The sequence below is a fragment of the Scyliorhinus canicula genome, chromosome 9 (assembly GCF_902713615.1).
Source record: "Scyliorhinus canicula chromosome 9, sScyCan1.1, whole genome shotgun sequence".
Classification (NCBI taxonomy): Eukaryota; Metazoa; Chordata; class Chondrichthyes; order Carcharhiniformes; family Scyliorhinidae; genus Scyliorhinus; species Scyliorhinus canicula.
The window spans coordinates 69,508,673-69,521,150 of NC_052154.1; the positions used below are offsets into that span (position 1 = coordinate 69,508,673).

Genomic DNA, 12,478 nt, shown 5'->3' on the forward strand with positions numbered 1-12,478 from the left:
TTGGTTGGTTTGATTAAAGAAAATTGTGTTGAAGAAAATGCCTGCAGTATATGAGTAAACTATACTTAGGTTGATCTTTCTTTCCACTGTGCACACACACACACAAGAAAAACCTCTTCAAGCTATGGATAAACAGTGGGGCAAGGAAGTGCAGCGTTAAACTACTAAACTTTGTACTGAGGCCACATTATAGGATTGCTGGTTTCCCCATGGTGAAGGATGCCTTTGAATGCGTGCACAATACTTTGTGGCATCACGCGCCAGTTCTCAGATGTACTGGTTGGAGCTGGCTGGTGTGTGATCAGAAGCAGTGAATCATGCTGGTCAATGCCTGATATCCTGGCAGGAGGCATGATGCCTCAGTTCTGTGGCAATCTGCACTGTCAACTGCTTTTGAGCCACCATGATCACCCAAAGGGTGACACGGACTATCTGCTGGTGACTTCATCGTGCAGCAAACTTACACTGAGAGCTGTGCTGCCACACGAAATGTGATGGAGCAGACCATTAGTGTGTTGAAACAACACTTCTCACTGCTAGGACCACTCTGGGGGAGCTCTGTGGTACCCGTCTAAGGGGGTGCCATGATTCATGGTGGTCTGCTAAATGCTGCACAATCTCGGCATCATGATGGAACTTGCCAGATAAATGGTGATCTGCTGAGGAGGACAATGGGGCAGAGAAAAAGAAAGTAGAAGTGAGACGGTAACCTAAAAAGCTCCTTTCTGCCCAGACATTTGATGAAGAACTCATTTGAGTTTGATACCAGTAACTGCAACTCCCCTGGCAACAGGCTTGCACTTTACGTTCCCTCTGCGATTGTCTTTCCTCTGCGATTGACTATCCCCGTTCAATGGGTCACACTACAAAAAGGTAAAAGCTGATACTAAGTAAACTGACCCAAGACTGACCTTGCACTGTAGCACTCAGATGTTGGATGGCTGTTGCTAGCAATGCGATGGAAGCTGGGGCATTGAGCATCAGATTTGGGTTTTAGTTCACAAGTGCGCAAAAGGAAGCCACCACTTCTGTGCTGGGTATGATGGGCTGCCAGCTCCAAAGCCCTGTGCTAAACTGAGTCAGATTCCTCCCTGCTGTTTGAGGCTGACTGCAGGCCCCATGGTTATTGTTGTGCACACTTATCAGTGTCCTCCTGCATGCTGCCCCATCAAAGTGCTGTGTGTGCAAGTTGTGAGATGCGAGTGTGAGTTGTAGCAGTGTTAAGTGTGTGTGAGGATGAGGAGAAAGGCAGGAATGAGTCCTGACAGAGATGGTTGGTGAGTGAGTGAGGGGAGGGGGCGTGGTATGGTGAATTAGGCAGTAGTTGAGGTTGGTGTTGCAGTTGGTAGGATATGTTATTTGATGATGCATTTACCAACCTTGACAACTCGTGTGAGGGTATTAAATTTCTTGCCACACTGTACCCAGATTAGGGGCTTGATTCCTGGCATCGACCTCCGAGGTTAACTGCTCCTACTGTCTTTTGACTGCATACCCAAAGGGTCTCCTGGACCCCTGTGGATACAGGACTTTTCTACTCCTTCCCACCTCTTCGAATAAGGTCTCCCGTGTTGCGTACACAAACCTGGGAGCTGGCACTCTGCCACGTTGATTCACTTGCTGCATGACTGCCTATGCCAACGTCCACTCCAGCCACAATGTACCTGCCCTTTGGCAGACTAGCTTTAAGCAGTGCTGGGCAGCTTTAACTATTGCTGACCCCCCCCCCCCCCCAACCATCACCACCACCTCTGCTGAGGTACACAGTCAATTAACAGCATAGTTGACAATGGCCGCATGGAGCAATTGTTCTAATGAGCCGACAGTACAAGGTTGGCATGCTGCCTGCATTATAATCAATGGACATGGGTTAATCGCACATCACTATCCCCATATCCATTTTCAGCGGCAATCTAATTTAGCCCCCGGAGGTTGTCAAACATGTGTTTTGTCCATATGTTTATAGCTGCCAGAAAATTGCATTCATTAATGGCCTTCGGAAGTATGATATGAGTGAGGTAGCAATAAGACAGTTTGCTATGTGCCAGATAATCGGAGTTCCTGTAGGCAGCTCCATTGAACTGTGAACCAAGCAGATGTGACATGACAATTCGTGTCCACATGAGCACAGATTAATCACATGATGGAATCGGTCAGGCTCACACACACTGTTGTTTTTGTTCATTTTGTTTAGGAAAAGAGGAACATTTCACTCAAAAGAACTTCTGATTCTGTCTTGTGGCACATAATCCTTTACACTGACCTCTTTGCTGTACTGAGGGGCTGAATGGCCTGCTGCTGCTCTGAATCGTATGGCTAAAGTGTAGCACCTTTCATTAACAAAGAGGTACTACCTCTGTACTTTCATTAACACAGAGGTCATATAACATACACTATAACATGCTTCTTGATGGCTGTGTAAGACAGTAACATGTGACAGGTATAAAGGGCTGTCTTACAGGCAGCGTTCTGGGATGTCTGCCTAACATTGGTACCGTTATTAGATTTATTCAGCATCAGATAGATTTAATCCCCATTACAGCTCTTCGGGTTTTCTTTCTGTTTACGTTACCGCTCAAACTGCTGATAATTTTTCACATCTTCTCTGATTAGTTCAGATTTCTCCTTCCTGGTTATTTCAATTGTGGAATTCCATAGCAACTCAATATTAGTTTCCCATGAAATAATCAGTGTTTGCTATTCATGTAAAGAGATTTGGAACGTAAGATTTGAATCGAGCCGATTCCTCCATTGAGCTTGGCTGATCCCCTCTTGGCCTCAACTCCACTTTCACGCCCTTTTCCCATCACCCTTCAACTCATTGCTAATTAAAAATCTGTCTATCTCAGGGGGATCCAAGATAGGGTGGTGTCTAGAGGATGGGTGGGGGAGGGAAGTGTCTCGGATATCTACAAGGAGCTCATGGGGCCGGTGGAGACGCAGACCGAGGAGCTGAAGCATAAATGGGAGGAGGAGTTGGGAGGGAAGATTGAGGAAGGCCTGTGGGTGGATACGCTGAGAGGGTTAATGGGACTGCAACATGTGCCAGGCTTGGTCGGATTCAATTTAAGGTCGCCCACCGGGCCCACATGACAATATCCCAGATGAGCAGATTTTTCGGCGTAGAGGACAGGTGTGTAAAGTGTCTGGGAGGACCGGCAGACCATGTCCACATGTTTTGGGCATGTCCAAAACTTAGGAGACACTGGCAGGGGTTCGAGGATGTCATGTCTAGAGTATTGAACACGAGGGTGGCAATGAGTCCAGAGGTGGTGATTTTTGGGTTTCAGAGCCCCCGGAAGTCCAGGGGGAGTAAGAGGCCGACGTTTTGGCCTTTGCTTCCCTGGTAGCCCGGAGATGGATACTTCTAGCTTGGAGGGAGTCAAAGCCCCCGAAGTCGGAAGCCTGGCTGTCAGACATGGCGAGTTTCCTGGGCTTGGAGAAAATCAACTTCGCCTTGAGAGGGTCGTTGTTAGGGTTCACCCGGAGGTGGCAACCGTTCATTGACTTCTTTGCGGAGAATTAATCGTCGGGGGGGGGGGTCCTTAAATTTACTCAGTGTCCCAGCATCCACTGCACCCTGGGGGTAGTGAATTCCTCAGAGTCACAACCCTTTGATAGATAGTAATTTCTTCTCACCTGTTTTAAATCAGCTGCCCCTTATCTTAAAACTATGACCTCTCGTTCTAGATTGCCCCACAAGAGGAAGCATCCGCTCTACTTCTACTTTGTCGATATCTTTTATCATCTGACATACCTCAATTAGATCTCCTCTCATTCTTCTAAACTCGAGATAGTATAAGCCTAAACTGCTTAATTGTCCTTTGTAAGACAAGCCCCTCATCTCTGGAATCAATCTGGGAACCTCCTTCAAACCGCCTATAATGCAACTACATCCCTCCTTAAATAAGGGGACCACAACTGTACACCGTACTCCAGGTGCGGTCTCACCAATGCCTTGTACAGTTGCAGCCACACCTCCCTACTTTTATACTCTATCCCTTTAGCTAGAAAGGCCAACATTCCATTTGCCTTCCTAATTACCTGCAGCACCTGCATACTAGTTTTCTGAGATTCATGCACGAGGACACCCAGATCCCTCGGCACCGAAGCACTCAGAAGTTTCTCTCAATTTAGATAATAAGTTGCCCTTCCATTTTTCTGACCAAAATGGATAACTTCACACTTATCCACGTTAAGCTCCATCTGCCAAATTTTGGCCCACTCACCTGACCTATCTAAAGGATATTCTTTTCACATTCTTCTTGCACAGCACAAAAAACAAATGGATCCCTGTATTAATAACAGCTTTACTGGGAAGTTTAATTTTCAAGTGACTGCACATATATTAGCCACGATTTTGTGGGGAAGATGCTGAAACTCAGTGTTAGCCATCATTTCTGTTGTAAAGTGGTGGGCGTAGTTCATTAAAGTATTCGTAGTCTTAGGTAGTGCAACTGTAAGTATTATTAACTATTAGAAACTATATACATAGAAATATAGAAAGCAGGAGCAGAGTAGATCATTCAAGTCTGCTCCACCATTTAATATGGCTATAGCTGATCCTCTATCTCAGCGCCATGCTTCCACGCTCTCCCCCATCCCTTGACATCTTTAGAGTATAGAAATCTTAAATATATTCAATGACTTGGCCTCTACAGCCTTCTGTGATAGAGAATACTACGGGGTTAACGACCTCGCCCGCAGTTAGAGGAAACACATTCCTGCATTCAGTGTGTCCAGCCATGTCAGAATTTTATATTCTTAAATTAGATCCCCTCTCAGTCTTCTAAATTCCAGGGAATACATTCTCTCTCTATGGTAAGTATATCCTTTCTGAGATAAGGACACCTAAACTGCACATAAGTTTAGTACAGTAAAGGTACAGTAAAGATCTAAGCTAGGAGCTGTCTCCATGCTTGCTTCTACACGCGGCTCTGTCCAACACCACAATTATCCCTAGGTGTAGGTCTTGTGTGCTTTAAATTATTAATTAATTTTTTTTTTACATTACTGTGTGGGCAGTACTGTACTAAGTCCTACGTTAACCCTTTATACGCCAGACCCTTATACAATAATTACTCTACTGAACCTGACAGTAATTGCGTAAAAATACCAAAGTTGCTGTCAATAATTACAGACTTCTCCAGATGGGGTACTGTTGAAGACCACCCCCACCCACCTCCCAGACTATAATCAATGGAAATGAATTGAATTGATGAGAACTTCCACTTTTATCATGTTAGCCTCACTATAAAAACCCTCGCAAAAGTTACATCTTGTTGAATGGGGTACTAACCATATAATTACTGCTAAACATCCTCACAGGTCTGAAAAGCTAATTTTATATTTTTGAAATACAAAATTTCTCCATCCTGAGAAATAAAACATATTTTTAAAATAATTACTTCAAAAGTTGTTTATATTTATATTCTAGTTTCTATGGTTAGTCCAATTACAATCATTGATTTACTCTCTGAAAACATAAATCAAAAAGTGAATGATAAAGTGTTTTTAACTTTCTGGATTGCTGTCTCTGAGAATACTTCAGTATGATTGGCTGTTTATCATCCTTGCTGACATCTCTGTAGTTGCACTCCTGGAGATCCCCTCAATGAGGCAGCTAATTTAAATCACCTTTGGGAAAGGGGGAAACGACGCCACAGAGAGTGTTAGATTCTGTGAGGTCAGCAGCAAATACCTTTGCATCATTACTGACTGCAAGATCCATTGTCTATATATACACAGACACTTACACATACCAGCCATCCCACCAGGCTGATGATGGGAATGTCAGAATTTATCAATGTATTTGGTTAAATAAAACCCTGTTTTTGAATGGCGTTGATTGACATCAGAGTGGTATGTTGCACTAAGTAACCTGCTGTAGGTACTAAAGGTCAAGCAGATGCAGAATGAGTTAGCGATGTGTAGAGAGACTGTTGCCAATTAGTTTGAGCGAAGTTGGCACACATTTAATTTCTAGGGCAGTTATATCCTGATTTGATAAGAAAAATAAATTGCATCACTGCATTATCTCTCAGCTTCCAGTCTAACTAATGGAGCATCAATCACACAAATACAGTCACTGCTAAATGTGAATTCAGTGTCACTTCAGAATGCATTAGCAAATCTGAGAAAAAGAGCCTCATTTGTTCTAGATGTTTTAAGAGGGTAAGACATACTTAAGACAGAGAGGACTGAAAATCCGAGATCTAAAGACGGTTACAGGCACAAATATCTGCCGTGCAGAACAAAATAACAGTGAGAAATATACCTCTCTGCAATAACAATTGACACATTTCTTCTTGGGGTTTGAGTACTTATTAAAAAGAAAATCATTCTCCAGCTGTGAGCATCACTGGTAAGGTTAGTGTTTATTGTCCATCCCTACTTGTCCTGAGAAAGTCCTTTTATGAAGCACTGTGTGTAACTGTTTGATGAAACTGGCCAGGTCAGAGGCAACTATGAACTATGTCAATGCGGGACTGGAGTCACATACAGGCCAGATCTGTTTGATCACATTTCCGGCCTTCTGGCCAACCCAGAATTTCAAAAATAGTTAAAGGTATTTGCATCATTATCCATTTGACTAACTGCTCATGCTTCCTGAACACCCCGTAATTATTGCAAAAGGCAAAGGTTTCCGGGCATGAAACAATTTTCCACTTGGTCTACTTGAATTCCTATCTGGATACGTATGCGCTCGAGCTAAGCTGCTAATGTTCCAGACTAGGTCATGCAGTTAACACTGGGCAGAAATTGTGAGCTTCTGCATACTGGAGGCAGTTATCCCCAAGGGGGGGGGGGGGATTATTAGATCTCTGACAGGAGGAAGTTCCTTTTATTCCTGGTCACTTGCAGCCCATCACAAATCTCCCCTCCCCATTTACAATAACAAAGCTGTTCCAGACATCCAGTGTCAGGTTTATTATGGAGCCCACTATACCCTGAACTACAGTTATTGAGACCCCCACAAACATCCTCGCTGCATATCGAGAAGCAATAGATTTGCGTTAACTATATACAGTCACAAAACACTACAATGCTCAAGGGTTTGGCAGACAGCCCGTTTCCTTACACTTACCGCTGCTACTTGCTGCTGGATGGCTTGGCTGGCAAACCGTGCCACGTGATTTATTATTGGTGAAAAGTTGGTGGGTCCATAGAATCGAATGTGGGGTAGGCAGGTTGTATATGCCTGCACGATGCCTTCTACACCTACAGCAAGAGGAAACCATGAGATTAAAGCCTAATCCATACCTTTCCCGCCTGCACTCAGTCAGCAAAGGACCTGTACTAGACATGTTCACGTTAACCTACACACATGCAGTTTTAATGCAAATTATTTTATATATTTATCCAGTTTAAGTACAGCCCAGTTAAAAGTAGCTTTTGAGGGACACTGTGGTGGTCTTACTCGAGCAGTAATGTAAATACAAAAAATCCCACCGGAAGGGTTTGAGGATTTAAAATTACATTAAGAAAAATCTGCAAATCAGACACTACAGAATAAATGACCACTTAGCTGTTGGTTTGTCCTAAAAACACAACTACTTCAAAAATGTTGTTTAGGGCAGGAAACCTAGCTTCTTAGCTAGTTTGATCTTTCCGTGATTCCAGTCGCACACTTAGGTAACTGCCCCATGAGGTGGCCTAGCAAAGCACTCAGTTGTACAAGCCAGTGACGCTTCAATAGAGTGATCAATCACCACCTCCTCGGGACTAGCAATGGGCAGTGAATGCTGGCCATGCCAGTTATCATCGTGCTGCCAGAATGAATTTTAAAGGTCAGAAATCCTGCATTAACCGGGGAACTCACACACATGCCTTGCAGTAAGAATGTCATCATTAAAAAATTGTTTGGCAAATGTTTCCTCTCAGGGATGGAACTACTTGCGACTTGCATCATAAGTGTAATGTCTCATTAATTACATTGTTAATGTCTTTTTGATTACAATATTAAGGTTAAGAGAAACAGGTGATGGGTATTAAATGCCTTTGATCACATATAATTAGGGGGACACTGGGTGAAGTGAGAGGAGAGTTGTGAGTCTGAACAAGGCTATAAACTCTCTCAATAAAGAAACGCTCTGTGTCTTGGTTTTGCCTTCATCAATCAGTTTTGACCCTATTAATAATAAGGATGTCACATGATGTACTTCAATGCAATTTATATAATCAGTTCATAAGGTTGCAAACCTTCTGCTTCTCGGGGAGGGAATTCTAACTCCACTGTTTAATTTACAAAAGATCCCTTTCCAATGGTTCAAATCATAGTCGCATACTGAAGTATGTTTTGGTTATTCAAAATATAACTTTTTTAAAAATGGTGGAAGCATCCCAGTCTAAGTTTGGACTGGATATAATATTTTGGTGGAAGTGAGATATCTTCACATACTCAGATGTCAGGGTCTATGCGATGTTTATGACAATGCACAAAATGTTTTTCCAATTTATTTTTATGCATGAGGGGTTAATATCCAATGAAAGCTGCAATAATTTATCAAATAATTAGAGGATAGACTATAAACAAACCATGGAATCTCTCACAGTGTGAACAGGGAAGACATTTAAAGAGATTTCTCAGAATACACAGAACAGACACATTCTAATGAAATAAAAAAGTCCATCATGCTACCACAAGTGTTCGGCACATTTGAAGGCCAAATGACTGGTCCATCATCCGTGTTAACTAAAAGAGTTAAAGACAGTTTCAAACTTTTTTAAAAAAGCATATATTTGCACAAAGACGTGCGGCAGGTCAGAAGATCGGAAGAAAGAACATCAAAGAAAAGTTGGAATAGCTGATTATAAGTGTATGGGACAGTTACGAGAACTAATTAGGCAGGTATAAAGTATATAGGACAGTTAAGATAGCTGATTGAACAGCTATTAAAGAATATGGAACAACTAATTACACAGTAGCAGTGCTGGGAAAAAAACACAAAAGTTTAACTAATTTGGGGGGGGGGATCCTGAACGAATGTTCAGCAGGGGGAGATGTACAGTCAAAATTAGAAGCAACAGCAAGTGAGTCAGTAAGGCATAGAAGTTCTGAACCAGTTATGTTACAAGGGTGTTTGGCAAGATTGGATGGTATTTATTTTAATGCAAGGTGTCTGACGAACACGACAGATGAGTTGGGGGCACAAATTCAAACATCGGGATATGATGTCATTGCTATCACTGAGACATGGTTGAGAGAGGGACAGGATTGGCAGCTTCATATTCCAAGATATAGGGGCATCAGCAAGTCAAGGAAGAAGGTAAAAGAGGAGGGGGTGTCGCAATTTTGATCAGGGAATCAATTACAGCAGTAAGGAGGAATAAAATCTTAGCAGGCTCTTCAAATGAAGCCTTATGGATAGAACTTAAAAACCAAAAAGGAACAATCACATTGCTGGGAGTGTTCTTTAGGTCCCATAACAGTCCGAAAGAAATAGAAGAGCAGATTTGTAGGAAAATTACAGAGAAGTGTAAAAGTAATAGGGTAGTGATAGTGGGGGACTTCAACTTCCCCAACATTAACTGGGGTAGTCATAGTGTGAAAGGTTTAGACGTAGCGGAATTCTTGAAATGCATCCAGGAGAACTTCTTAAACCAGCACACAGAAGGTCTTACAAGAGAGGGGGTGGTCCCAGACTTAGTTAACAAAGCCGGGCAAGTGGTTGAAGTATCAGTGGGGGAGCATTTTGTAGACAGTGATCATAACTCTGTTACATTCAAGACTGTTATGGAAAAGGACAAGAATGGGCCTGAAATCAATGTTCTAAACTGTGGAAGGCTGATTTTAAGAAGAACAGATATGATTTGGCCAGAATTGACTGGGACACTGGGTGAAGTGAGAGAAGAGTTGTGAGACTGAACAAGGCTATAAACTCTCTTAATAAAGAAACCTTGAGGTAAATCTGTGGCAGAACAGTGGGATGCATTCAATAAGGAAATAGGGAGAGTACAAGGCCAACAAGTTTCAACAAAGAAAAAGAGTGGGACCAACAAATCCAGTGAACCCTGGAGATTGAGTGATATACAGCATTGGATAAGGTGAAAAAGAGAGGCTTATGGCAGATATTGAGGGCTCAAAACAGCAGAAGCACTAGAGGCATATAGAAAGTTTAAGGGAGAATGTAAAAGGAAATTAGGAGAGCAAAAACGGGTATGAAAGGATATTGGCAGATAAAGTAAATTGAGGGTAAAATGATAACTAGGGAACAAGTAGATCATTATGGACCAGGCACCTGCAGCACGGTAGCATTATGGATAGCACAATTGCTTCACAGCTCCAGGGTCACAGGTTCGATACCGGCTTGGGTCACTGTCTGTGCGGAGTCTGCACGTCCTCTCCGTGTGTGTGTGTAGGTTTCCTCCAGGTGCTCCTGTTTCCTCCCACAGTCCAAAGATGTGCAGGTTAGGTGGATTGGCCATGATAAATTGCCCTTAGTGTCCAAAATTACCCTTAGTGTTGAGTGGGGTTACTGGGTTATGGGGATAGGGTGGAGGTGTTGACCTTGGGTAGGGTGCTCTTACCAAGAGCCGGTGCAGAATCGATGGGCCGAATGGCCTCCTTCTGCACTGTAAATTCTGTGATAATCATAATATGTGTGGGGAGCCAGAGGACATAAGCAGAGTTCTAAATGAATACTTTGTGTCAGTGTTCACTATAGTGAGAGGAACAGTGGGGTATAGAAATCAGGGAGAAGGATTGTAATAAAATTAAAGAAATTAACATAGAGAGAGAGAGGAGTGGTCTGTGAGGTCTGGCAGGTTTAAAAGTAGACAAACCTTCAGGGCCAGATGAAATATATCCCGGGCTGTTGAGTGAGGCAAGGAAGGAAATAGCAGGGGCACTGCCAATAATTTTCAATTCCTCTCTGGCCACAGGAGAGGTGCCGGAGGACTCGAGGATAACCATTATTCAAGAAGGGAGGAAGGGATTAAGCATGAAACTACAGACCAGTCAGTCTGACCTCAGTGGTGGGGAAGCTATTGAAAGCAATTCTGAGAGACAGAATTAATCTGCATTTGGAGAGGCAGGGATTAATCAAGAACAGTCAGCATGGTTTTGTTAAGGGGAGGTCATGTCTGACCAACTTGATTGTATTTTTCAAAGAGGTGACCAGGTGTGTAGATGAGGGCAATGCATTTGATGTAGTCTTGGACTTCAGCAAGGCTTTTGCTAAGGTCCCACGTGGGAGACTGATAGTGAAGGTAAGAGCCCATGGGATCCAAGGAAATTTGGCAAATTGGATCCAGAATTGGCTGAGTGGCAGGAAGCAGAGGGCGATGTTCGGGGGTGGGGAGGGTGGGGGGGGGGGGGGGGGGGGAGAAGTGTGTTTATGACTGGAAGCCTGTGCCCAGTGGGGTCCAGCAGGGACCTGTTTTGGGGCCCTTGCTGTTTGTAGTTTATATAAACGATTTAGACATGAATGTAGAAGGGTTGATCAGTAAGTTTGCAGTTGATACAAAAATTGGTGGGGTGGTAAATAGTGAGGAGGATAGCTTTTGATTGCAGAAGGATAAAGACGGGCTGGTCTGATGGGCTGATCAGTGACAAATGGAATTCAATTCGGATGAGTGTGAGATGAAGCACTTGAGCAGGACAAACAAGGCAAAGGAATGCAAGATGAACGGCAGGAGCCTGGGAAGCACTGAGTATCAGAGGGACCTAGGTGTGTACGTACACGGTCCCTTAAGGTAGCAGAGCAAGGAGATACAGTGGTTAAGGCATATGGTATACTTGCCTTTATTAGCCGAAGCATAGAGTTTAAGAGCAGGGAGGTTATGCTGGAACTGTATAAAACGTTGTTCGGCCACAGCTAGAGTATTGTGTGCAGTTCTGGAATTCACATTACAGAATGGATGTGATAGCACTGGAAAGGGTGCAGGGGAGATTTACCAGGATGTTGCCTGGGCTGGAGAGTTTTGCTATAAAGAGAGATTGGAGACTGGGATTGTTTTCTTGGAGCAGAGGAGACTTGGTTTGAGCTATACAGAATTATGAGGGGCACAGATGGAGTAGACAGGAAGACACTTTTCCCCTTGGTCGAAGGATCAATAACCCAGAGGGCAGTGGGAGTCTGGAACTCACTGCCTGAAAGGGTAGTGGAGGCAGAGAAACTCATAACGTTTTAGAAGCATTTAGATGTGCACTTGCGTTGCCAATGCATACAAGGCTATGGGCCTAGAGCTGGAAAATGGGATTAGAATAATTAGGTAGTTCCTTTTGACTGGCACAGAACACTATGTATGAGATAAAGCTACCTATTAATATAAAAGTGAACAGCAAGAATTTCTTTTTGTTTTTTTTAAATAATTTTTATTGAAGAAATTTTTCAAAATACAAACATTTTAACCCCCCCTACATTTACATTTAAATTATAACAAAACAAAGTCAAACCCCCCTACTTAACAAAAAAAAGAAAAAAGTCCCCCCCCCCCCCGCCGGCGAACCGACAGTCAGACCAACTTATCATTT

At 43.1% G+C, this 12,478-nt stretch overlaps 1 protein-coding gene across 3 annotated transcripts in view; it reads right to left on the reverse strand.

Annotated features, from left to right (window-relative positions):
- Positions 1-12,478, reverse strand: part of cpne2 (copine II) — a 360,136-nt gene that overhangs the window by 64,589 nt on the left and 283,069 nt on the right. For all 3 annotated transcript variants that reach the window (XM_038806867.1, XM_038806868.1, XM_038806869.1), the window contains exon 14: positions 7,088-7,221. In XM_038806867.1, the coding sequence (XP_038662795.1) occupies positions 7,088-7,221 (134 nt within the window). The remainder of the gene's footprint in view (positions 1-7,087; positions 7,222-12,478) is intronic.